At 31.8% G+C, this 27,566-nt stretch overlaps 3 protein-coding genes across 4 annotated transcripts; 2 read left to right on the top strand and 1 right to left on the bottom strand.

Moving 5' to 3' along the window:
* The first annotated feature begins 2,976 nt into the window (after positions 1 to 2,976).
* On the top strand, positions 2,977 to 5,212 carry LOC105325978 (uncharacterized). The gene is made up of 3 exons (XM_066079998.1): positions 2,977 to 4,407; positions 4,515 to 4,553; positions 4,863 to 5,212. The coding sequence occupies exons 1-3, from the start codon at positions 4,362 to 4,364 to the stop codon at positions 5,123 to 5,125; spliced, it is 348 nt and encodes a 115-aa protein (XP_065936070.1). The 5' UTR covers positions 2,977 to 4,361; the 3' UTR covers positions 5,126 to 5,212.
* A 2,250-nt stretch (positions 5,213 to 7,462) lies between these two features.
* On the bottom strand, positions 7,463 to 15,332 carry LOC105326009 (carboxypeptidase B). The gene is made up of 11 exons (XM_034443137.2): positions 15,190 to 15,332; positions 14,422 to 14,504; positions 14,099 to 14,183; positions 9,770 to 9,994; positions 9,431 to 9,532; positions 9,132 to 9,236; positions 8,803 to 8,919; positions 8,560 to 8,644; positions 8,232 to 8,434; positions 7,829 to 7,913; positions 7,463 to 7,697 (listed from the first exon to the last, which is right to left on the bottom strand). The coding sequence occupies exons 2-11, from the start codon at positions 14,493 to 14,495 to the stop codon at positions 7,513 to 7,515; spliced, it is 1,266 nt and encodes a 421-aa protein (XP_034299028.2). The 5' UTR covers positions 14,496 to 14,504; positions 15,190 to 15,332; the 3' UTR covers positions 7,463 to 7,512.
* Positions 15,333 to 16,194: 862 nt separating this feature from the next.
* LOC105320910 (lysosomal proton-coupled steroid conjugate and bile acid symporter SLC46A3) lies at positions 16,195 to 20,448 on the top strand. 2 transcript variants are annotated; one of them, XM_034443136.2, is made up of 5 exons: positions 16,195 to 16,804; positions 16,910 to 17,562; positions 17,773 to 17,856; positions 19,901 to 20,057; positions 20,338 to 20,448. In XM_034443136.2, exons 1-5 carry the CDS (start codon positions 16,449 to 16,451, stop codon positions 20,429 to 20,431), a joined length of 1,344 nt encoding a protein of 447 aa, XP_034299027.2. In that variant the 5' UTR covers positions 16,195 to 16,448; the 3' UTR covers positions 20,432 to 20,448. The 2 variants fall into 2 exon arrangements, with proteins under 2 accessions (XP_034299027.2, XP_011417350.4); XM_011419048.4 differs by having other exon boundaries at positions 16,196 to 17,562.
* The last annotated feature ends 7,118 nt before the right edge of the window (positions 20,449 to 27,566 follow it).

Below are 27,566 nucleotides of genomic sequence, written 5' to 3'. Positions count from 1 at the left end.
TTCAGAAAAAAATTTCTGGACATGTTTTACCAAATATTTTGGTCTCTTTCGTAGGACCTTAACGAGGCCGAGTACAGAACGAGTACGCACGCTTTCGCGCAGCGTTTCATTTGTATTGTGACGTCATCTTTTTGCTTTGTTGACGCCATGGCGTAATAGTTTCAACTGCAGATATTCAGCGAAATTTGTTGAAAATAGCTCGATTGATGCGTAAAATTGATATTATATTGTGGAATAAACATAAATGTCTCGAAGTATAAGCTATATTTGGGCTCGGTTCGAAAACGTGAAGAGGGTTCAGCAAGCATAGCCCTCTGTCACGTTTTCTTTACCCGCCTAAATATAGCTTGATTTCTATATTTCAAGACAGTAACCATGTATTTTATATTAATGACCCTTGATATGCGATGTTATATATTTATTTAGTACTTAAATGTCTCTGAGTGTTTTAATAATACTATGAAGATCACCATTTCCGTCGTTGTCAAATTAAAAAATAGCCATTATCTGGCACACTGGGAAATTGGGCATACAAAAAAACAACTTTGATAAGACCCCTGGATCAAACCAGGAGGTAAAAGGTTTTTTTTATTTGACCATTTGATATCTATAAGCAATAACTTTAATATGTAGAACAGAAAAAGAAATCCCTAGGGCAGAAGTTTAAAAAAAATGTAAAAAATGTGCAAAATTGATACATTTCAGGCAAAATCCCATAGGGTCCCATGTTAAAGATTAACAAACTTTGAGATGACCCCTTGAACAAACGGGGTGGTAAATGTCTTAATTTTTTTTCTTAAAATAATAATTATATCAGTAGAAATTCATGTAAAAAATTTCATTAAAAAATCTAGGGCAGAAAAAATTAGACCCGGCCTCGTTAATGTCACTTAAAAGTTTCTATTTTGTGTTTATCTCTCGATTCCCGCTTTCTATTTTCGATTTATTAAGTTTATCTTATTAAAATTGCTTTTTTGGATGGTAAATGTGAAAATACAAGGGTTGATCCAAAAGTAATGTCACACTCGTAAAGGTAGCGAGCATTGCAGAAAATGCACCTTTTATTACATGCACCTTCTTGGCCCGTATGAGCCATCAAAGTAAGTATTACAGTATTTGTGTTTATTTATCTCTAAAAATCTCTCAATTACTCATGAAAAACAAGTAAAACACGTTCATTATCGTCAATCAGAAAGTTTCAAATATTGATTAGGAATTCATAGATGAAAATTATACAAGAGGTACTTGGGACTCTGACGTTTGTCCATGCTGTCACTGAAGTATATGCTCAATATGTAGACAAGTTTCGATCGATTGCAAACTAATCTATGCATAATCAAACTCAGAAATATGAAATAAAACACTTAACAATGTGAAGGTATCAATTCAGATATTGGAATAATCTTTGTTTATTTGTTTCACAGGTAACATTCGGAATCTTATTTTTTGACGTGATTTCTTTGATGATTAGACTGACACTATCAACGACCACGTCCTGTGAAATTCGCAACTGTACAACCATCTATAATAAAAACTTAAGAAATTTAACAAGAGATGAGTTTAAACATACCAGTAAATGGTCGAAAATAGAATGCATGAGCTTTCAAGATGACGTTTTTCACTCAATAGAAACGGCATTGTTTTCAAACTTCCGCAGTCTACGTATTCTTCATATGAAAAATATACCCATGCTTGGTAAAGGAATTATAAGTGGTTTTGAAGACATCAACAAGACAAAACTGACTCAACTGTGTCTAGAGAATGTGAACCTTACTACAGCAGTTGTCGTGCCATTGTTTACCAAACTTAATAAACGTTTAAAGGTTTTAAGTCTTAAAAACAATCTTATTGAAAGCTTTTCATTTGAAAACATTGATAATCTATTTAAAATCAAAAGTCTGATTCTTTCAGGGAATAAGCAATTGGTTTTTTCACCTCAGGCTTCTAAACCGTTTACGTACCTAAAGACACTGGATCTCTCAGACACGCGTTCCTTAAATTCAACGTTTTGTCCAAACAAAATTAAACATTTGCCAAATCTTAGAGCTCTATGTCTTGACGGCATTCGCTTTCGGCTAGCGGATATAGACATCAAAAATTGCTTTAACAATTTAAAGAAGCTTGTTTTGAGCAAAAGTCATATTCAAGATAGCATACACAAAGATAGTTTTTCAAATTTTCCAAAATTGGAGTATCTTCAGCTTAGTGGATTAGAATATACCAAACAATTTAAAATGCCAACTTTTAAGAGGAATAAGAACCTTGCAACATTGGAACTGAATTGTATTGCATTTCTATTTCCACCTACAGAAACCAATACAAAAGCTTTCAAGTATCTCATAAAACTAAATAAATTAGAACTGAGCAACTGGAATTTAAGTCAGTGGAGTTCTTTAAATCTTTCTACTTTGTTTGCACCATTTAAAGAATCAATAATAACCCTTAAACTTTCAAAAGTTGGCTTTGAAACGATTCCTAACATTATATGGGAAATGCCAAACCTGAAAACTGTGATTCTGAGTAATAATGGGATATCAAGTTTAGACCCACAACGAAACAGTACCATTGTTAACATCAAAAACTTGCATCTTCAATGGAATCGCATTGAAACACTAGATCCTGGTTCTATACCAAAGAGCGTTTCGGATCTAAACCTTTCTGGAAATCCATTTAGCTGCAAATGCCCACTGATGCAGTACGTACTATGGGAAAGGGAGAAAAAAGATGTAAAGATTATGACAGACTGGTATTATCGATATCATTGTGCAAACCCGCGGGAATGGAAAGGACGGAACATGTTGGAATTCGTAAGAAAAATCAAACCAACAGACTGTAGAGCATTTAATATCTCTGTCATTGTAGCAACAGTTTTATGTTTTATAATGATTGCCGTTGTTGTTGTGAGTAATATTATTGTGTGGAGAAAACAAAAGTTGCAAAACTGTGAAAACAGGCCATTACTTCCAAAGGCTTGACCATGAAATAAATGCTTTTGAGTGATTTAAATAGCGGGTTTTTTTTTTCAGATATAGAAGATGAATACATTGTATTTAGCCAAATTTAGGGATAAAAACTATTTGCAGAAAGTATTTACACATGTACAACCCGGATGTTTTGATTTGAGTTATTTAGATTTTTAACGTACTTTCGTATTGAGGAAAAAACCCAGAACATTTTGCTTCATGACAAATTTTGTACAAGACAATCTTTCCTGTATTTTTTCTGTTTTATTACTAATATGCCAGCACTGTAAAAAAAAAAAACCAACACAGGCAGACTGATTTGATTTTGTTTAAATTAATTAGTTTTTAAATTTCATATTCTTAAGTATTATTAAGTCATGATGCATGTATCATAAACCATTCGGCAATATATGTACTATATATGATTTAACTATTAAGCTTATAAGTACATTATAATCGTTATTAAGCTTCGAAAGATTCCTTTGCATAACACCACCTTCACGACTAAAGAAAGTATATGTTATTCATTAATGTATCACTTATGGTTGAATATTGTCAAATAGAAAAATTGATAATCATACAATTAAAGAATTATAGGAACATGTTTTTATTCCTTTTGCTTCTTTGTTGTAAATTTCTCACAACATCTGTTAACTTTGTAAAATTAATGCAATTATCCGCATACAATGTTTGCTAAATGTACTCGAATGCAAAGATAAGTAGCAATCGTTTGGTGAACATTCCATATCTTGCTGACGTGTTCCATGCTGAACAAGTATTAACAGTGTTTGAAGATTTTACCCTGAATCTAAAAATTTGACAAGCAATCTCATTTTCTCGAACAATAACCTTATCGAGGAAAAATAAAATCGCTTTCTGTAATGCAATACATAGAATTGTTCCTGTCGACTTCTTACGAAGTGTTTCTTTGGGAAGGAAATGCCTCCCACTGGAAAAACAATGAAGACACTTAGATCAAAGAACATGAATCACTCTTCGTTCATTGGACTTCTAACGCATACACCTGACCAACAAATTTTGTGATTTAATCTTAATCAAAATTCTTAAATTTATTACGCAAATTCACTGAACGAATAAAGAGATTATACCACCAAAACGATCCTTGCATACAAACAAACGCACCTACGAAACCACGTCCATGCGTTTATTATTTTCACATTTGAGGATCGTTTCGGAAACCAAGTGAATGAACGATAAACATTAACTGTACCTCCCACATATTCACGTATATTAACTTAGGGCAATAAAGGTAAGGCGAAAGGTCCATCATTCAAGCATGCATGACTTCTCTTGTTTTACCTACTATATATACGTATATATAAATAAAATCAATTGAGAACCACTGACATACATTGCACAGGTAGCAAAGAAATTACAATGGCTGAAATACAAAGCATGCTGAAAGGCGTATTACATCTTGCTGGTATTCAATATTGAGATTTTGAAATGAAATCGTTTGAATTTCATTTTTTTTAATTTACCGACTCTTTACTATGCAAAATTAATATGTCTGTTTTTTTCCATTTGCAGTAATGCTATTAGCGTTTGGATCAGCAGCCTATGCAAAATGTAAGTGAAATGTTCGCATCATCAGATACAATGAATTTATTCGAGAAAATAATGTTCATCACGTATCAAAATGCGTATTTAAGAATTGTTTTAAGAAATGGATTCAAAGTTTGTTCGTGCCTGAATTACACGTTGTAGTCATCATTTAAAGTTAAAACTATAGTTAAATATTGACTGTTATATCTTTCAAAAACACCCCTTTGTCATTCACAAATTATAATAAAGTTTTTACGAAACAGTTATGTTTGCATAACAGCTTATCATAAGTGATGTCAGAAGAAGTTAATAAACATTTTCTTTGTAACACAGGCCAAAGTGGAAGCATTGGAGCGTACAACTATCCACAAGCACCCGAGTATCCGGTGAAAGAGATCATCATATTTGATCCTCCATTCGACGAAAAGCCACAAATGATGTACGGCCTGAACTTTATTGATGTCAATTATGCAGAAAACTTCCGAGTTAACAGCTCTCTTGTGCATATCGACAAATTTCAAGCCATTCTTCAGATGTCAACATGGCATGATACAAAACTGTACGGGGTTGGTCTGAGTTGGATGGCGTGCCCCTAAGTCATTTGTGGATAAAAAAAAAAAGAAACGCTGGAGAAAGAATTATCAGTTTTAAAGGAATTCCGTTGCTTTAACCAAAACAGTTTACATTACGGGTGATGTTACTTTCTTTGTTTTCACAAATTAGATATTCTTATTGCATATGGTGTTTGTGTGTTAAGATGGTATAAATTTATATACCAGCTGCGTGAAAGATGTTCACTCATTATTTGTTAAAACCGTGATGAATTGATTGTTGCTGAATGTATAAATGCGAATTGTTTTATCAAATGTTTATCTTTATTTTGCAATTTTACTTTTTTGATAGAATTAATATTTATAGTATTAGTTTGTTTTAAATAAATTAATAATCATATTTATAACGCATTTGCATACACGTACTCCTGAAAATTTATTTGTCAACTATGTAATGCAATATGCCACTTAGATATTAAGTACATCCGAGTAAGCTGACCTAATTGTAAAGACATGTACATGTAAGATTAATAATTTAAGTTAATATTTGCATAAAAAATGTCTCACAAGAGGGAACATGGGAATTCATTTATGACATGCAGTTAATTTAAAATTAATTGAAAAAAAATAGATGACATTAACATAAGTTACTGTCAAGAAATATTTTATGAATATTTACAAAAAAATAACCTTTGTCTATTTCGACTATATAGGCCCCGTGTGTAATAAAATTCTCTTGAAAGAAGTTTAAAAGAAGTCGTAACTTAAACCCCCCACTCCTAAAAAATTGATCAATCAAAACTAGGATGGATACAGTGTAGAGAAAATGCCAAATAAAAATTAATGAAAATATTATGATTTTTGGCAATCATTTAAAATATTTTCATTTCAATTGTTACAAAACTAAATCTCGGAAATGTCTCCATTACAATATTTACTTGCATCTTATAACCCACTGCCGGATAACAATCAAATTTAATCATGTGCATCGTTTTTTTCTTTTAAAAAAATCATTGATTATTTTTTAAAATCACCTGTTTTAAACTTTGACTTGTAAATTAATTGAGACACATTTTAAGGCAATCCTTTAATAATGTTTTATACTGAAATTACATATATAATGTTTGACTGTTTTTACAAATGATCATCCCAGTATAATCAATTATCAAAAATCGTTTAGAGTGATTGAAACGGACATCAATTTCAGTCACATAAAATGTAGGTTAACAAATACCTTAATCAGTCTTAAACATCTCATACAAGGAGGTCCGAGTGAGAAACAGAACACCCTCCCCAATAGTTGAAATATTTCCGTCAGCATACGTCAGAGAACGTTTAATATTGTTGACTTCTTCTCTGCAACAAGTGTGTCAACATTTGCCAAACTTCGCAGTAGGTTGAAATAATAAGTTGAAGGATAAAATCCTTTTAAAGAATCATAGTCGGTGCCTTTAAAACTCCACCAAACCAAACCAAAAGTGTCCATATTACGAAGTAACCTTTACATAGATATTTGTATACTGTTGACTCTAAATTGTGCAAACGTGGCTTTCCAGTTAATATTGTGACTTCAAGAAAAATGTTTAGTTTAAAAATATATAGAGAAAAACGATAGAGCGATCCATTAAGGATTATAATTTTATATCATTTTTTAACATTTTAGGAATAAACTATCTTAATAGTTAAAAAAGATGTAATTATCTCGTGCGCATACATTATTATCTCGCAAAAAACAACTTATCTCCCGACAACGACATATTATTTCGTGCGCACGAAATAATTTCATTGTACATATATTATCAAGTTTATTAAAGTTTTTAAGAGTTAGTATCCTCTTAATCAATGGGAAACGCAAGGTTAACGGTGTAACAGTTTGCACTTAGGTATGGCACCAAATGATTCCCCTCTTGATATATATGCACTACATTGATATTAGAGAAAGTCGTATTAAACTCGATCAATGTATTAGATAAATGAATCTAAATTAGAATGTGTGTACGAGATAATTTTTCATTTTCATGAGATTTAAATGTCGTTATCACGAGATAAAATACTGTATCGTTTTTTTTTCGAAAAATATGGAGGTAACACACAATGCATGCACTTTATGTAATTTTTAGGAGAAAAAATGTTGTTTTCTCGAGATAACGAAAGAATCAACAAGTGAAATCTGAAATCTTTTAGAAAAGATTTAGAAATTGTTATGCAATTGTTTTGATATATTCAAAGCGTAAATCTATTTTCTCAAAACATTACAACACCGAGTTACAAACATGCACATGAAAACTAATACTTTGGTAAGTAATGTATTTAGAAAAAGTGAAGCACGCAATATTCCATATTTTGAAAGAAACAATTATAAAAATTAAGGGTAAAAAGTGCTATTTCACTGAATATTTATTAATTTTGTCATATACTACAATTCATAGAAATCAATTATTTACTACAAAGTTTGCTAAAGCAATAAGGGCCTCTAAAGTCTCTTTTCCAGATGGAATTATTTGATCTGGCGGTAGGAGAAACCCGTATTTTCCAGTGTCCCGTAACTCTACGCCGTAGGAATATTTGACCTTAGCTGCTCCATAAGTCCAGTCAGCACTACTTCCGCTCGCAACGTCTGAAATCATCAATAGAAAATAGATTCAAGTAAGTGTTGAATATAGTCTTACACTGTTCTTCAGCGAGTATACACACTCTTTAGTAAAGTAAGTAAAACAAGCGATCTATATGTTAATAAAGTATTCTTACATATAGTGTTAGCAATACTGCCATGCTGGTATTTGGTTCCAAACACCTTTTCCAGGGCTTCCACCGCTAATTCAGAACCTTTGTCCTATGGAAAAAAGTACGATAGCCTGTGTGATGATTATGCATAACGGTCATCAATTCAAAACAAGCGCAATATTTTGAGCACCGTAAATTGCAACTTTTTAACACGTAAGAAACTGTAGCTCATAGGCCGTCCATCCAATTTTTTATAGACTGGAAGCTTTTAACCTGCAGCAATCAAATGTATATTTCTTTTTTAATCTCTTGTTTGTTTTTTGCTGAAAAGAGCAATGCTAAGCCCCTTTCTTTTGAAATAAAATCTTTGTTTACCTTGACAACATATTACTTTATAAAATGGTCTGTTCAATCGTTGAAATCTTACTTGGTCTTTAAAATCTGGAGGGAGTTTCGTGGTATATCCCCACGGACTCATCCATAACTGAGAGAAGCTGTGAAAGTCGATAAAACCTTTCATCATCTTAGAGTTCTTCATTATGAAATCAGCAACACCTTTAACCTCTACCTCTGAAAATGCTTTTGGGCCACAATACATGTCTGAACATGGGTCCTTGCTCGCTCCCTCCTCTAACGACAAAAAATTAATTGGCCACTTTGCTAACTCAGAAGAATCTTTTATGCAAAGTCAATTAAAATAGCAAATAAAAACACCCACGTGTAGATCTCCTTAGAAATAAATGGACCTTACTTACTGCACCATTCATAGTCCCAGTTTCTGTTGGGATCAACACCAGTACACAGACCATGCTTTGAGCGAGTTTTTCTCCAGTTACGGTTCTGTCAAAACATTACACCATGTACAAAAAAAATCATATATGCATGTTATTCATTTTTTAAAAATCATTTCAAAGAACGCCTCAATCGTCCAATACCAACATCTTTTTGTTTTAAACAAACTAAACAGAAACAACAGTAACACAAAAAAGAGTTTTTACCTTTGTCCAAGTATACTCATACATGTAACCATCTACGTTGAACACAGGCAGAATAAACCAGTTAAAACTGTCTACTAGCTGTTTTATCCGCTGGTCGGCTGAATATCTATCAAGCATCTGCGATGAAAAATACAATGAAAATCGATTTTCAATCAAATATCAACTCAAACCTTAAAAATATGAGTAAACGACATTCAAATGTATGGCATTTTTTATTTTAAATAAACGGCAATGTGTATAGGGGTTTTTCAGTGTATTATTTATGAATTCAAACATTTACGATGGATAGATTTATGAAAACACGTTTGAAAATAAATGGGATTGCTTACCTGCCCAGCCATGTACAATACTGTGGCTGGTGAAATCCATTCTCTGGAGTGAATACCTCCCTCGATGAAAAAGCTGGGTTTGGAGTTACCCTCACCTGTAGAAATCTTTATGCAAAGGACACATAATGTAATATTAATTTGAGAGAGAGAGAGATTTTACGTATTTCAAATACATTTTTCTACTTAATCGACTCTTTTTATCTAAATAACGATCAATTATAGATACCATATCAAGAATTTAACTTAATGAGATGATGATTAACATTTAAATAACTTTTGATCTTAAAAATGTTTCATACCCGAATTCCTCTAATGGTTCGTCCTTCGTAAGATTTTGTGATTTCAAAGACAGTAGTGATATTTGGATAGTATTTGGTTATATTGTCAATCCAATTGTTAACCTAAAATTAACAATGAGATTGCTTTAAATTATAAATTGGTTTTATTGTCAATCCAATTGTTTACCTGATATTAACAATGACATTGCTTTAAATTATAAATTTTAAATAATGCAAAATCTCATCTGTCAGTTATCAATGGTGTCTTAATTTTACTGAGTTTTCGATAGTCGAAAATTTTATCTTTTTTATTTATCAGTCATTTTGATTTCAAAACAAACAATGTATAATACTCCAGACCTCATCCAGTGTGTGATATTTTCCGTATTCAAAAACACCAGCAGTTTCTTTGACTTCGTGGTTCTTTAGTTCCTGTTCAGCTATCAATTTCTGTACATCCCGCACAGTAACCTTCGGTGAAAGCCCATTCTCTGCAAGGGTCTGATTCAGTTGCAAGAAATATTTTGGGGAGACCTGGATGTCCGCATGCTTGCCAACAACACCAGCGAATCTCCATACATCTATCTAAAGACATGTTTTCGAAAAATATATATTACGAACAGTTTTTCTTATCTTTGATTACATACAGTTATTGGAGAAACTTCAAAACCCTCCACCCAAAGATGCTTTGTGGAAAATTTTAAGCAATTAGACAAGTGGTTTTACATAAAAGGTAAAACAAAAACAAACTAAAAAATGTTTATGTTTGTTCGACCCCTCCTAACTAGTAGGTAACAGGAATAGGAATGATCATTTATTTAAACATATTAGAATAAATGACAAACAATGAACATATACACAATCAATAAAATGGACTAGGAACAAAAAAAAAATAATGCAGTGAAACCACAAAATTGGTACCAATCTTTGACTAGAAAAACATATTACCGTCGGTAATTGACGGCTGGTAGTATGCGAGACACTTCAGAAAGCGGATGCAAGCGCTTAGAAAACGCCTGTAACACCGGGGCTGTGTCTTCAAGGCGATCTTTTTCCGTCCTATTAAAATTATAGAACGCAAAGGTGCACGCAACATCCCTACAGCGCCGAAACAACAGTCGCATCTTCATTTATTGCAGTGGGATCGCCTTGAACGCTATATGCAAGCGCTTAGAAAACGCCTGTAACACCGGGGCTGTGTCTTCAAGGCGATCTTTTTCCGTCCTATTAAAATTATAGAACGCAAAGGTGCACGCAACATCCCTACAGCGCCGAAACAACAGTCGCATCTTCATTTATTGCAGTGGGATCGCCTTGAACGCTATGTGACTGACCGCACTTTGAGCAACCACAAGATACGCGCCTTGGCTCTACGTTCTGATGTCTTGGCACAAAAAATTTCGAAAGTTATTCTTCAATTACCTTATTTCATTTAAACAAACGGAAACAATGGTTTTTTAATCATTTATTTACTAGCAATAAAGCTCAAAACTCTTGTTTGTTTCGCGTACACTTGTACAAAATGTAAACAAACACTTGTATTTAAGGGGGATGTGCGGCCATTTTGTACATGATTTGAGGGTAAGGAGTAAACTTTTCTTAAACTGTCTTGTTTCTGTCCGAAACTGACCAAAAGATATATAATCGATAAGTATGAGATTTCACATGTTGTTTTGTATGCAAATTATGCATACAAGAACAAGGACAACGCCTTTTCAATCTCGTAAATCAGCTGTCGAACTGCGCAGCTACGGCTTTTTTTTAGAAGATACAAAAATCTGAAAAAATGAAGGGGGTTTATTCGTGTCCTTTCTACAACCATTTGTTGAGAAAAAGTTTGAAGCTCGTGCTTTTATGTTTTTAACTTTGCCTCAAAATAGGGTTCCCTATTTTTTTTTTCAGTCGGCATGGGATCTATTTTTAGAACAAAAAAAATCCAGTCTATACATAGAACTCTTGTGTCTATGGAGACACATTGACGTTATATTTTGATAGAAACAATCCTTGTTTAATTTGATATACATTTCTATACCTGTCCTATTTTTTTGGAGGATTTGTTTCAGTTCTATAAGTATAAAATTTAACACTTTTTAGAAGTGGGATAGGGGTCCAAAAGGTGATTGTCTTAAATTAAAAAAATATACAATGTTTAGATGAAAATATATCTTCAATGTACCTCCATAGACACAGACAAATATATCTAGTGGTTTAGAGGCCCATTTTTAGAATAGGGTACCCTACTTTGAGACAAAGTTACAATTTAAATAAGCAAACGTAGACCTTTTTCTGGAGTATTTAAAAATTGATTTAAAGAAGATTAAGAACTCTCAATTACATGATAGTAATTCACAGGCTACTTCATAAATCTGAAAGTGTATTAGGAAAATATATCAAACTAGATACGATATCATTACTAGTAACGAGTAAATTTCCTTTTTTAATGATTCCATTAATAATCTGTACAATTTCAGAATTAACCCCCTCCCCTTTTTAGATAATGAATAAAAATCCCTATCACTGTCAAAAATGGGTATGACAGCGATTTTTTTTCGACAACTTTGCTTCTATAAAGCATTACAAAAACGTGTCAATGATCGTTTTCAAGTTATTTGTAATGGACTCTCGTACCCCCCTAATTAAAGGGGCCTGCCGCTTTTCTTGATTTTGTTATATAGAATAAACTTCTAATACTTTACTACATGTTATAAATGTCTTAATAAAATATCAACTAATAAAAAGATATAGATCAAAACGTTTGAAAATTTAGATTCAAAATTTGTACCCAATTTTCGTGCCTAGGCGAGCAACTGGCGTAAAACAACATTGTAGTGTATAACTTCAAACTATATCTATTCTGAAAATTTCAGTCATATCTCTTATTACGGGCCGCCGGAAGGCGGTCCGTTATTTGATACACATTTAAATATTGTTACTGCGTTTCTGCGGGATAGTTCTTTTTTAATAGAATTAATACTATGCTTATTTTTATGAATTAAACGTAAATTTGCATGTAGAAATATGTTTTATGCCTTTTAGAAAATATCACATATTTTTTGTTTTACTCGTAAATGAAAAGTAGGCCATACTTAGTAGATTGTCGTATTTGGCGCGTTTTTATCGAGACTATAATCTATTCGGAAAATTTCGGAGTTCTTCATTCTTTTCAAAACAATGCATCAGGATCGGTATGCGGGACATACTAAAGACCTGAAATACGAAAGACCTGAATGTCATTAAATTTTATATAAATGATACATTTGAATTTCTATGTGCCGTGTCAAATAAATTGACTATATAATGCATTAAGTTTTCATTCAATACAGTGCAACAAAAAAAACAAAAAAAATGGTTTGAAATACATAATCTCCAAGAGAAAAATGATAACTTTTTATTAGAGTAATGTAAAAATCAATGTGTTCTCCATTACTTCATACTATGGCAATGATCATACAATTTCCGTTAGAAATGCTTACAGTAAAGAAATCGATTCTTTATGATAATAGTAAAATGTTAAACTTCAAAACAAGTTGCTGAAAGTATATTAAAATTTACCATACAAATTAGTACAACCAACTCTTTTTTTCTTCTTTGTGGTGTGTTTTTATGTAAACAACCAATGATTTATACAACAATTATATTTTTTGCGGCCCATTTGACGCTTGCGTCAATATGATTTCTTGTAGTTTCTGAGATTTGTTCTGCACAAAATTGTACGTAAAAATATTTAAAAAAATATGCCGTAAATCGGGAAAGTAAATGACGATTTTAAAATTTCAAAGAACATCTAGAATTATGCATGACCATTGGCAATCATCTCTTAAAAAATGAACAAAATCAGTCCAATACTTTTCGAGAAATCACGTGTACCAAATTTTTTGGGAAAAGTAATAAGAGACAGTACGAAAACAAGGTATCCCGCTGGAAACGAAAAACCTTAATTATTTTAGACACTACTGAGAAAAAAAGTCGTAAATGTTGCAGAATAACATTCTAGGTTTGGAAATGTGGTTTTAAAATGTAAAAACCGAGACGTTAGCCGAAGATTTAATATTTCAGGCAACATTTCGAGACCGAAGTTCATTCACAATTATTATAACAAGTTTATATTTTTTATTTTTCTAGCATCTCAAGAATAACCGCTGATCAAAACAAATTTGGCAAAAGAGACGGCTGTTCTGTGTAAACTAAAAGGTTTTGCTGCTGACGTTTACATTACGGAATGACATACAGTACAGAAAACACTTTTCGTTAAATAAAAAAAAAACTTCACTTTTTAAAAATATCATTGTATTATATATTTAGTTGTTAGAGTAATGTAAAGACGATTTTAGTATTTCACTTCATATAATTAAATGTAAGAACACATAGAGCAATTATATAAAAAGGGGTCCTTATGAAAACTAAACTAAGCTGTTTGAAAAAAATATTTGAGGCAATACACATTGTTTTGTCTGGAACTAAGACAAGAAATAGACATGGTTAAAACATAATGTTTTTTGTTCTGAAGTTATTTACACATGACCAATGCGTTTATCTGATAATTTACTAATGAGATTCCTGGTATAAATTGGAGAATAATGGCTGTGGCATCTCTTTGATCTCGAAAATAACTGTAGTAGAATTTGTCACAATATTGATTGGTTTAAGATTAATTTTGCTCAATTTACATTTTCCATGAAGAAATCTCACCTCAAACTGACGGTTATTATCCAGTATTTCCTTCAAAGCAAATAGCTCTTTTTCAGTTTTTGGAACGACTCGAAGAACTGAAAAACTTTTTTAAGATCAGAGAATAAATGCCTTGAGATTTTAAGTTTTCTTCGGTTTATTATTAGGTAGCTATCATCTAAAATTCATATCCCTAAAGAAATCTAAAAAAACAATTATATTTATCATGCATGTATATTTTTATTTTGGATTGACCATAAGAAAAAAGTACTGTTCGCCATACATATGCTTTTTGATTAAGTGAAAGATCATGCTTTATGGCAGTAGTTTAGTAGATAACATACCCATCATATCTTATTTTCTGTGCCAGACATGTTCCTAACAGTACCACAAGGCACAGCGAGAACTTAAAGTCCATTTTTTTAAACTGAAAAATAAAATGAAATATTTAAAGATTTAGCAAAAAAACCCCAACAAAAAACAAACAAACACAAAAAACCCAAAACACTAATATATGGAGAAGACTTTTAAGTAAAATACTGAAATATAAATGAGTAGGAAGGAGTTTGTAAAGTAAAACTATTTCTGATAAAAATCAGCCATGCATTATCAAATAAAAAGTATTAAATCAAAAATGAATTGCAATTATATTAGGTACAAAAATGAAACTAAAACTAGTACGTGCTGTTTGGTTGGCTCAGAGAATGAACACTTATTCTTTTTGACTGAATAAAAAAACACTTTTAACAAAAGAAAAGCTGTCACAGTAGAACCCATTTGTCAACCCTAAATTGATGAACACTAAATGTACTTAACACGAAAAATGGGGTACTTTACATGCAATACTTTGCCAAAAAATGACCCAGTTCATTACAGTACAGCTGGTACTTTTTAAAAATAAATCAGCAGAAACCAATATCCTAGCGATATGCACACCTCTGATATATGTCCAATTGATCCACATAAGAACAACTTCCTAACTTGAAAACTGTAGTAGGAGTTCACCATTTCAATTTTTAAAAAAGAAGGGGTGGGGAAAAAATGACATACGTTGTATTCTGCATTACAAAGAAATGTTATCAAAGACACACAAAAATGAAAATAATGCTTACCTATCTAATAAAAGCAGCAACTATTTGTGCCAACGAAATATTTTAATTTACAACTCTAAGTATTAAATTTATCTATTTATGTACAAACACCATATGATATGTTATCGAATTTCGCCGGGTCAAACTATCATGGAGATTACGTTAAGAACATTAAATAAAGAATAGATATGCATGTAAAACTATAGATTAAGTCTCCAAAATCACGAGCAAAACCTCGCGGGAAAGCGTTGGTTTATCATGGGGTTTGCGTTTTAAAGTAGACACGCGCTTTTCATCAGAGATCATTTCATTTTTTGTCACCCATGTCATTGTTAGACAGTTTGTCTTTATCGTCGTGATCGAATACCAGACATAGATTTTTAAACATACATTTAACATTCAAATTTGGAATTTAAACTTACTGAACATCGAATAAAGATACAATGTCTTCTATAATAATTGCTTGTCAATGAGTTTGAAATTCTTGGAAAAAAATCCCAAGATAAATGAACAAGTCAAAAAGGAAATTAATATATTTATTTGTGTTGTATTAAATATTGTATCATTGACCAATGTTGTTGATATCATCCCAATGTTAAAATATAAATTTTTTAAACGTGACTCCTTGATTGATATTGTGCCTGAAGAAGAATGCTTAGTTTAAGGCAAAAAATATAGAGAATAATCCAAATCAATCTGCCGAAGAACTAAAATGTCATGTAGCATTGTATTATGATAATTCATACATACTGATATGGTTTTTTTTTTAGACTATCACAACCCGGATTTTATGTTCATCTTAAAGTTTATGTAACATCTTAACAAACACTTATTTCTCTATATCTAATGGGCTTTTTATGAAATGCCGACATCGAAATAATCTACCTGTAAGTTCGCCAGTTGAACACTTGAAATTTTTATTACACTGTGCAAAAATATACTTACTGCATAATATACACAATGTAAAGTGACACACAAAAGTTATCATAAATGACCTACAAAATGATGAATATAAAATTACTGATAAAAGAAAATTGAACCTTGTCAACCATTACACTGCTTATGCTGATAATAATATCGATGGAGAATACTACTTACCTCTCCAGATATATTTAACAGTTGAAGTTGTAAACGAACCTGTTTTTGGAAAACTATTTATGGTTTGTTTAACATTCATATACGGGGAAAGGTGATTTCAGTGGACTAAAAGGATGTTGTTAAAAACGTTATAAAAAAGAACAAAATTTTAGGTACAGTGTTTTCTTCACAAAGTATTCGCCATGACAGAAAACGATAACCAATCTGTCCACGCGAAACGTACCGCTCAACCCACCAGGAGTTGGCGCAACTATTTAAGTGGGCCAATCCTGTTTCTACATATGTTTGCCTTTGTAATGTCCTTAACCACATCGGGTCTGTACGTTCCTTTTTATATTTCAGCAACCCTGTTTCCTCATAGAAAAGTGTCCGTGTCCACGGGATCTATATGTGTAGTGAACGAATCTGTAGCGTCACCCGAGACTGAGACCATTCAGAAAAAGGCAACTGAGTTCAACATATACGTATCTTTAGTTTCCGGTATTCCTGCCGTCATTGCCTCTGTTTTTCTTGGAGCATTTAGTGATCGTTTTGGACGGTTATTTCTTTTTTTAGCCCCCTCTATTGGTCAAATAATCAGTAAACTAATATTGCTGTTCATTGTTTACTACCGCATTGATATCAATTTTATTCTGATTGGCAGTGCCATCGAAGGTTCCACAGGAGGATTCCTGGCCCTTTTAATGGCTGCATTTTCGTATATAGCAGACATTACAGAAAATAATAAACAACGTTCTGTAGCTATTGCCTTTCTTGAGATTGCAGTTGGTCTAGGATTAGTCCTTGGGAGATTCTGTACGGGATATTTCATAAAAGCTACAAACTTTGTCTGGCCACAAGTAGCGGCATGTTGCATATATACAGTTGTCATCATGATAATAGTCTTTGTTTTACCAGAAACACGGAAACCAAAAACACCCACAGAAACACTGTCGAAGAAGATGTCTTGCGTAAGACACGTGGAAAAAATATTTTCCTTTTACGTCTCAAAAAGTGCAGAACGCTGGAAATATAATATCTGCATTCTTATATTCTTTGCAACTGGAATAACTGCTGTTGGGAGGAGCGGAGTAGATATACTTTACCAGATAAGTCAGCCATTTTGTTGGGACTCTGTGAAAGTAGGATGGTTGGGGGCTGTAATTGGCCTCTTTCAGAACGTTATCTGTATGGGAATGATCAAAGTCTTTCATCTTTGCCTTAACGATGAAGGTATTTCCATCCTTGGTTCTATATCAGGAATATCAGGCTTTATGATTACAGCATTCGCATCGACAGACGTTATGTTATATATAGGTGAGATTTTTCTTTTTTGTAATTTTTTTATTTTTCAATTTTTCGTGTTCAATGTCATTAGCAACTTGATATTCTTGTGCCTGTTTGTTATTGTATTTTTGCTGCCAAAGGTCTATATGGCTTCATCTTAAGTGTGATTTAAAGTAATCATGCAAATTTCTTATGTATTTTTGGCTTTTATTATTGGTCTATAACTTTTTGATTCATAAGCTGCCGTTGTTGGTGGAGGCGCAGTACTGACACTGCCTATGATCAGAGCCATTATGTCACGAATGACGTCACCAGACAAACAAGGTACAGCAAACCATATGCGATCAAATATACAGTAATATTTACATTTCACATATTTTTTGCTAGTAAAGTGTGTTGAAAGCTACGGAAGTTATAACACTGTAATGCATACAGGGTACTCAAAGGTTAAAATGACGAGTTTTATTATGACGTCACAAATGTTGAACGCTGTTAACTGCAACGTCACAAGCTAAAATCAAAGTTCACGCTTGCGGCTGTTACTGTGGCTCTTCCATTTTATGAATTTACCCTTAGGATAAGATTGGAATTTTAAGGTATAAATCACATTTTCAGACAAGGCATGAAGTTAAAATAATGTATACAGTTTCATAACTGCAGCGATGCTGGCATACAAATTTTCATAACGCGCTAACGCGCGTTACTCAATTTGTATGCACACACCGCTGCAATTATGAGACTATATACTTCAAAAAATCATGATTCAATGCTTTAATAATACATCCGGGTTTTGGGCGCCTGTAAAGTGCGAAACGAAATCGAAATGAAACGAAACCGAATGAACCGAAACGAAACTAATCGAAACGAAACAAAAAATTAAACAAAACGAAACGGAATTTAAACAAAACTAATATCAATTTTGAGTACATAAAAGTGAAAATAAATTCATTGAAATAAATTTTTGAACCATAAAATATACCTACCTGTATGTTTCAGATTGCCGCTGTAAATTTTTAAGCCGATTGTCCGAAATTTTCAAAATTTTTATTATTATGTAAATAACTGATGTACATTCCTATACCTTTTGATGTTTCTAATTTGTTTCATTAAATGATATTCAGACGTTTAGAGAGAGAGAGAGAGAGAGAGAGAGAGAGAGAGAGAGAGAGAGAGAGAGAGAGAGAGATGCCTTCAAACTTATCAGCGACATCACATAGCAAGTATATACGCAAGTTTGGGAGAGAGAGAAAGAAAGAGAGAGAGATATGATGATGATGATGATACTGAAGGAGACATTCTAACAACAATTTTCTTTCTATCGATTTGAAATATTGTAAAAATGAAACGATCGAATACAATGTGATTTAGAGCATACTGGTTGGTAACCAGTTTCTAACATTGATAAGAATTGTTTTAACATTTATAGCATGAATTTGGACGCCGTAATTTGACAAAATTAACTTGCATTATAAAGAGATTTTTACCTGTGTTGCCTTAAATCAAACACAATCCCCTCTTTCTCTCCCTTTCACACGCACGCACATTGTATTTGATTAATTTTTACAATATTTCACATCAATATAAAAAAATCGTGTGGTTGGAATGTCTCGGTAAATACTGTAAACTTACTTAGTCTATAGTTAGGGTATATTATATTTGGCGGAATATAACTTTTCAACAAGTAAGCATGGATTTTATTTAGAGCATTTCTGAATTTACCTTTTTATCTACTTATATATTTTACATTTGGCAATGTACTTGATTTTGCGGAAGCCGTTTTCCCGCCAAAAACGCAAAATAGAATACACAGCCAAAGGACTAAAGACAGTTTTTTTCATACGTTTACAGTATAAGCATCCTCTCTCTCTTTCTCTTTCTCCCTCTCTCTCCAAACTTAAGTGCGTACATAAAGATATGGTTATTATAATGTAAATAATTTTTTTTTATTTTATTATGTGTTGTTGTTTTTTTCATTTCGTTTCGATTTTCGGTTTCGTTTGGTTTGGTTGGTTTGGTTTCGATTGGTTTGGTTTCGTTTCGTTCGGTTTCGTTTCGATTTTGTTTCTCTCTTTACAGGCGCCCCCGGGTTTTGTCACTTGTAAGACCCATAGAAGTTTAAATGCAAATAAAATAAATTCGAATATAAGAAATATTATGAGGGAACTGTCTACATCTATTATTGAGAGTTTCAAAGCGAAATGAAAAAAAATATTACCTCCATCGATAAAGCAGCAAAATGTTCAGTTTTTAAAATGACGAGGCCAAGCAAAAGTCTTCCAATGAAGTTGCTGACAGGCAGAACAAATCTCTTAAATCATGATATGAAAACAACCAATCGTAATTTTATTCATTTGTTGTTTTTACACAGGTGCTCTTTTTGGTGGTATAGCAGCTATAGAGACGGCATGCTATATCGTGGGTAGTCTTATTTTCAACCCAATCTATTCCCACACCGTCTCCATTTTCAGGGGATATGTCTACGTCGTGATGGCTGGAATGGTTTTTATTTCGTTGATACTACTCCTGTAAGTTTGCTTTATAAGCAATAAGATAAAATAATCATAAATTCCTCGTCTTTCCATTTTGAATAGTATCAATATCTATGAAATCTTACGTTAAAAAAATCATTTATATATATCGCATGTAAGTATTTTTGATTTACTTATTGAAATTTGTTTATATTAATGCTAGTTTGATGGGAGAAAAGGACAACTTATAAATGCAACTTAATATTGAACTAAACATTGAATCATATTAAAACATCTATCGCTTTTTTTAAATTTTCAAATAACTGTTTTTTTGTAGAGTGCTGGTCTTGGCTCCACGACGGGTTTCATCTAAGTACAAAATTAACGATCATACTGTGATGAAAGATCAACAGATCAAAGTTAATAATTAAAGGAAAGCAAAACTAGACGGCTGTTTGTTGAGCATTACATGTATAACACAATTAAAGCAATTTTTAAACCAAATATGTATATTGAATATAGTTGGACTTTACAAAGTCCGTGTGTGTGTGTGTGTGGGGGGGGGGGGGTTGCAACATTTATTCAAAAGTAAAACAAGCTGGACAATAATATTTCATGATCTGCCTGACCAAAGAATTAATAATAAATTTTATTATAAGTGAAGGAAGCATTACGTGTTTCAGTTATAAGAACCAATATTCTAAGGGCAAGAGCTGTACTAAACCATATTCAGATAAGTGAATGATTCAGGGATTAACTGAAGGGCATATAAAAATATGTACATGTAACATTTCAGGCTTGGAAATATAAATACAAAAGCTGCTTAAAACAAACGTTTAAACAAGGTTTGAATTGTTTACATTGATTATAAAACTTAATGGATTGGTACATAATACGTGAATAATTGGAGAAGGATTACTCTGAAATTTCTGTGAATAATCGATATCTTTTTAAAACATTTGATTTAGAGTTCACGTGGACCCCACAACAATATATTTTTATTTTGAATTTAATTCAAGAATGTAATTTAAAATAGGCAGATCTGTTAGTGGTGTTTATGAGCTTTGTTAGGAAATATCTCTAGCTAAACAATGTAAATTATTAAGATGATTCGCTTGTGATTGTGATCGAATATTAAGTTATCAATGCTGATATTAAATGGTTCAATGATAGTGATAAGGCATCATAAGCATGTTCAAGGGTTGATCCAAAAGTAATGTCAAGCATTGAATCGTGCTTCTCATGGGCGCTGTTTTACATAATATCATATTTTATTTCAAAATCATAATTTAGATGAGAACTAAAAAATATCATTTATTTTTCATGAATAACATGATATTAATGTTCAAACGTTAAACATTAATAAACGATAGATTGACAGTTTTGATATATTTTTTTTAATAAATTAAATTTCACAAAAGGAAATTTAGAAAAAAAGCCAAAAATACTTTATTTCTTAAATCAGATATCGATGAACTTTTTGAAACTGTTGTAAAAATATACAGACAAATTTTGTTTATTTTGTTTATTTGGTTAATTTATGCTGTACTTTTTATATCTTAATAAAAGAATAAGAAGGCGAAACGTGCGAAAAGGGATGAGATCCATTTGTGATTTGAAACCACCTGAAGATGTAATATATATTTAAAGTAAAGTTAAGGGTTTGGCCTTATGTCATCAACGATGTTTCCGGACAACACTTTTGATTGTCTTTTTATAGAGGCTTCGATTTAACTAACTGCATGGTAAAAAAAATCCAGACAACTCGATTAAAAAACTAAAAGGGTGATGAATTAATTAATGCAAAAATAATAAAAAAGTATGAATTGAGTATTAAGAAATAAACAAAAAGGCCAAGTGTTTTTTTATCGGAATGAATCAAAAAGAAACATTTGCAATTTATAGTGTCTTTGTCTGTGATAATACTACGAAATCGAATTGTAATATATAGTCCAGATTTTCATGTATTTTATCATTGACGCAAATGACGTAGTGTGGGGCGCTAGCGGGGTTTGCATAATTAAACAAACGAACTTAAAAGTATACTCAGTAATTGTTAATAATTTGATATTAATGAAACCATACAATTGCTGAAAATTATATAAAGAAACAAGGAATCATTCTCTGAATGTCATATATGAAGTAATATTCATGGTCGTAGCGCAATTAAAAAGTATGGTATCATTTTGGATGCATATTGGGATACAAATACGGTTTGATTTTGCTCATTTTCTACCCAGAACACTAAGATGTGTACATTTTTCTATTGTTTACAAATTGTAGAAAGGAGCAAAAATTCTCAACCGCGGGTTTTCAGCGATGTTGTATTCTGTTATTTAATATATTTACATGTATTCAATGGTACACACAAAATTTATCCAGACTACAGCCCCCCATTTCCCCATCCCCGACACAGATATATGAGTATTCATGATCGCCGCGGTCTGCAATTGTCTTGTACAGTTCTGCTGGTCAATTACTTTGATAACCAAGTCGTTCAGTTTTGCAGGAACGTAAAGATTAATTTATTAAAACAGAAACATAATTATATAAAGTGTACCACACACTAGTAAAAGAACTCTTTTATAACGATTTATTGATAAAATGTATCAAAATTAAAGAAAACAATAACAAGAGGCCCATGGGCCACATCGCTCACCTGAACAATAATTCTTGTATCTTTCTATTTCGAAATGTTTAAACACGAAACTTTTAAAAAATATTGAAAACTTTCATATGTTCCATGATTTGACAATACATTAAACAGACACATAAAAAAGTGTACTTTTTAAGACACCATATCCTAAGATGTAAGATGCATCAAGTGATGCTTCGCATTTCCTAAAATTAGAACACTAATATTTTATTGAAATCAAAACTATGACCACTACTATGCTAAATTTTAACAATAAATTGAATTTTAACGAAGTCATTTGCGCGATACATTAAAATCGCAAAATCTTTTAAAAACTATTTTAATAAGAAAAAACCCCATAATCTACTAACCAAATATCACTGTTTTAATAACAAGCTTTAAAGGGGACACACAAAAAGAAGTGCAAGCCCGGGAATAGTTTCTCTCTCGAGTTTGATTAATGAGATATATGTACATGTATGTTCTTGTATTTTTTTTATTCATGATCTGCCGTTGTTGGTGGAGGCGCAGTACCGACACTACCTATAATCAGGGCGATTACGTCACGAATGACGTCACTAGTTATCAAGGTACATGTATAACAAAGCATTCAAGTAAGTGATGAAATATGCACCCGGGTGTAATCACTTGGTAGACCCCTACAAGTGTCGAGCATAATAAAAAAAAATTTCTTCCATTATTTAAAACAAAAAAGCATATAAAAATATTACTGTCAGCTATACGTCGTGGATGAATATGTGTTGTCTGTACAACTATGCGCTCTATGTTTTCTGAAAGAAAAACTTCCTTAAAATAGGCATTTTTATGCCAAAAAAAACCCAACAAAAATGGCAGTGACTCACTGATGTCATAGTTCAAAATTTGGATGAAAATTATAATCATATAAAAACTTCACAAGTACATATGTACGAAGAAAACATACAAGAACAATAAAAATATGATGTTCATTTTAAGGGGGGTGGGGGTTAGGGCATTTAAATCCTTCATGCACATACAATTTTTATAAAACTTAAAAATTTTATGGTTTAAAATTGTTAAAAATGATATTTCCTTTCTAAATATCTTTCTGAATTGAAGATAATAATTAACATTCTACAGGTTGGGACCAATCGCCCAAATGGGATAAAATAACCCGTTTGGGATATAATAGAAATAGAAAAGAAATTGATTTTGAAATTTTTGATATATATGTAAATCCGCATTGATATGTACCAAATGCAACAACTTTTGGTTAAGAAGTTTTTCTATATGTCTATAGTTTGCAAGATTGATCCCCAAGAAGCTTTGGATATACTGAGGGACCAATCTCCGTAACAGTACGGTTCCAGAAAAAGTTGTTTACCAAAAGTTGCATTTCATCTATTCTAATGTGGATTTATATAAAAAATTTCAATTTTTTTTTTTATTTTTTGCACTTAAAATCCAAAACCCATTTGGACTATTATATCCCATTGGGGCGATTGGTCCCAACCTGTTCTAACAAGCAATGGAATACATCCAAAAATAGATCAATATAATGTTACACAAACAACAACGATGTCGTTGTACAGTATTTCATCGACCTCCACCTAAATATTTGGAAATGGTGGTTATTTGCTCTTAATTTCACAACAATGTTACAAACTTTGTTTTCTAAATTCTGTATCTGTAAGTGGTACCTCTATTTGAGTTGTTGTTATCACCATGATACAATTTTTGTTAAAACTGATCATAAGGTTTGGTACTTTGTAGCGCTTGTTTATAACTAACGCTATAAATGTTCGCACTCCAAACGTTACTCTTTCCTGTTGTGTAATGTATATTACACGTTTACTTACAAATGATGAAAATAATTATGCATATATAAAAATGTATGGATGTCAAAGATTGTTAACTATGCAGGACACAGTTATTAGTTACAGAAATGTTTCACTGCGGCTATATAAAAATAAATCTCAAATGATTTGTTTTTACAAATTACATTATCAAAAAACGAAAATATTAATAATTAACAATAAACCATAATAAAGCAAATATGAAACAAGTCAAAGTTGTTCATAGATTTGAAACATCATCCGTTCTAGTAGAGTTTGATTCACTTGTAAAAAATACAGTTGGTAGATTCTCCTTTTTGCGAAATCTTTGAACCAATGCTAAAATCTTCTTCAAATTTTCTTTTCTCAAGATGATATAGATCCAAGGGTCTACAATGGCGTTGCTTATGGTCATGCGCACTGCTAAGAGTTCTTCCGGTCCATTTTTGGGGTCACTTGAGCTAGCGTTAATCAGCATACGGACCTTTAAAAAACCCAAAAACTTCATGGCATGATTCTTTGCATGCATCTACATGAACATGCTATATTATTACGCTGATATTAAATATTGAAAGTTTTTTTTACTTAGAGACTATAGATAATAGGACAGCCTGGGCAAGATCTATATTGTTGGTTTTAAAGGGTTTAGAATGCAACCTCGAGCAGGAGTTGATGTGAAGCTCCAATATTGTAATTTATCTATCGTTGTTGAATGCTACGTTGGTGTTTATATCTATAATTCTACATTAAAGAACAATCATCATATTGACCTCAAAAACAGCAATATATTTTTTATTATATGATTCAGCAACGCATTTATCTTTTAATTTAAAGCCGTAGCCGAATAAATTGAGAAACGCGATATTTCATTAGATGACATTAATAAAGATGACCAATGGCAGCAGTTTGGAAATTCCAATCCCTATCTATTTTTTGTATCATGTAGAGAAAATCAAACGTTATATTAACCTTCGAAGTCACATGGAGGTGAATACAACGATTTATATTTTCTATATTTTTGGCTATTAACTTTTCTAAACATTCCCATGATGCATTAATTTGTTTTTTTTTTTCGTATGTCCATACAGAAAATATTTTTTTATTTTATTATCATTTAATTTGGATATTACTAACTTTGATTTGAGACCGATTCTGTTGGTGTAAATAGTATAAAGTCTATAACTTTCTATGATAATTGCTTTGTAGGAAAAATGTTTTAATTTTTATGTACATGTAATAGCCAAAAAAGTCGGACCATGCAGCTTAAATTGAAAGCTCTTACAATTTTAGACACATTTTATTCAACAAGTGTTAAGAAAATTGTTATTGTTCTTGAGTGTACACCATAGTAAATGCACTGTGTTAGAGTAATCCCCCGTTATATTCTATTCCGTTATTCTACATGTGCAGAATATAAACATGTAGCAAATTTCCAATTTACACGTTTTTGTATTATCATTTCTGAGTTTATCCATGCAAATGTGATATTGTGGAAACATAAAATAAAGAACCTCCCGGGATTTAGCGTGAATGTAATGCAGATGCTCAAGATTGTAAAATCCAAAAAATTCAGATGATTTCCGGAATTTTTTGAGGAATTTTCGTTGATTATTAATTAGCAAAGCTTGATTGAGAAAAAATAAAAACAAATTGGTAATCTTCAAGTACCAATGATGTTTAGAATATATAAAACAAAAGACAGTACTCTTCCGATTAATCGGTATTAAAGCCCAAAAATTCGAGTCTATTATTTTAATATAGTAGTATATATAATATTTTTTTCGTTATATGGGATTTTAGGGGGTCAAAATACCAAATCTTTGTTCTTTTAAACATGTATTCCAAACAGGAAAAATATTTTGAACATTGATAATGCTTTAAATAATGTTGTTAACAATATGGCACCATTAAAATAAGGTTAAACTGTCCCTTAAAGGAGATGAAGGGTCCGCCCATGAAGCGTTCTTATCCAGATATTTCAAGAACAATAACAATTTTCAAACAAAGTATATCTATGAAGATACTGATCAAAATGCGTCCAACAATTTCCGATGACTTTGTCGTCAGCTTTCTGGATCCAGCGAGTACCTGTAGGACTCATTGGAAGATTTTTGGATTCGGTTACTTGTATTGGGTAAATTACTTGTAGCAACAAAGCTCAAAGTTTGGCAAAATTAATAAAAGTGTTTCTCTTGGAAATGCTTATGTATTATATTTATGGAAAAATTTGGTTGACAAAAATACAAATTCTTTCACTTCAATACATTGTTGATTTACCATGAAAAGTTAGACATATATATCATGGATAGTATCTGAGATCTTCTCTGCACAAATTGGCTCAAAAAATTAAGAAAATCGTCGATAAATCGGAGCCGGAAATGACGCGCCTTCAATTTTTCTTAAAAACATATGAAATTGAAACCATTCATGATCATCTTAAAAGAAATCGGTGACATAATGTTGAAAATTGCCTGGACAGAATTTTATGGAAAAAAATTAAGAAACAATACAAAAACAATCAAGTCTTCCGTTAAAGACGGAAGACTTAAATATTTTTATATATTTTTAAATATTTAAATATTAAAAAATTTAATCACATATTTTCAAGTTTTTGGCTGCGAGGAAGAAAATATGAATTTTATTATTACGGTATGAATGGCGAGCTGTCATTGTCAACCCAATATATTTCCGTTGACGATAATCAGAAACAAAACATTTCAGTATAAGTAAAGAACACACCCATCTTAATATGAAGTAGTAACGTCAATTTTCTTATTATATTTTAAACGTATAAGGAAAAAATAACACTATTTCTTAAAAAAACGATTTGTATATTAACAAAAAATGCACTTAAATTAAATTGAAAATACATCTTCCTAAACGTATCAATAATACAGGGTGTCCCAAAACATATGTAACACTTTTAATCATCAATAACTTTATTAGATTAAAAGCAATTTTAATGATTTTTTATCAACATCTAGTGTATAAGTTTTAATTTTATTTGAGAAAAGTTCGGGAAATTCTGTTAAAAAATCAGATAATTATGACGTCATAATGATGTCATCACACTTATCAAGATGGAACCTTCATGTGAACAGCTGGCAGATATTGTCA

Source organism: Magallana gigas, chromosome 3 (assembly GCF_963853765.1).
Source record: "Magallana gigas chromosome 3, xbMagGiga1.1, whole genome shotgun sequence".
Taxonomy (NCBI): domain Eukaryota; kingdom Metazoa; phylum Mollusca; class Bivalvia; order Ostreida; family Ostreidae; genus Magallana; species Magallana gigas.
Note: the sequence above shows the minus strand (reverse complement) of the source record. Positions and strands in the feature narration are given on the sequence as shown.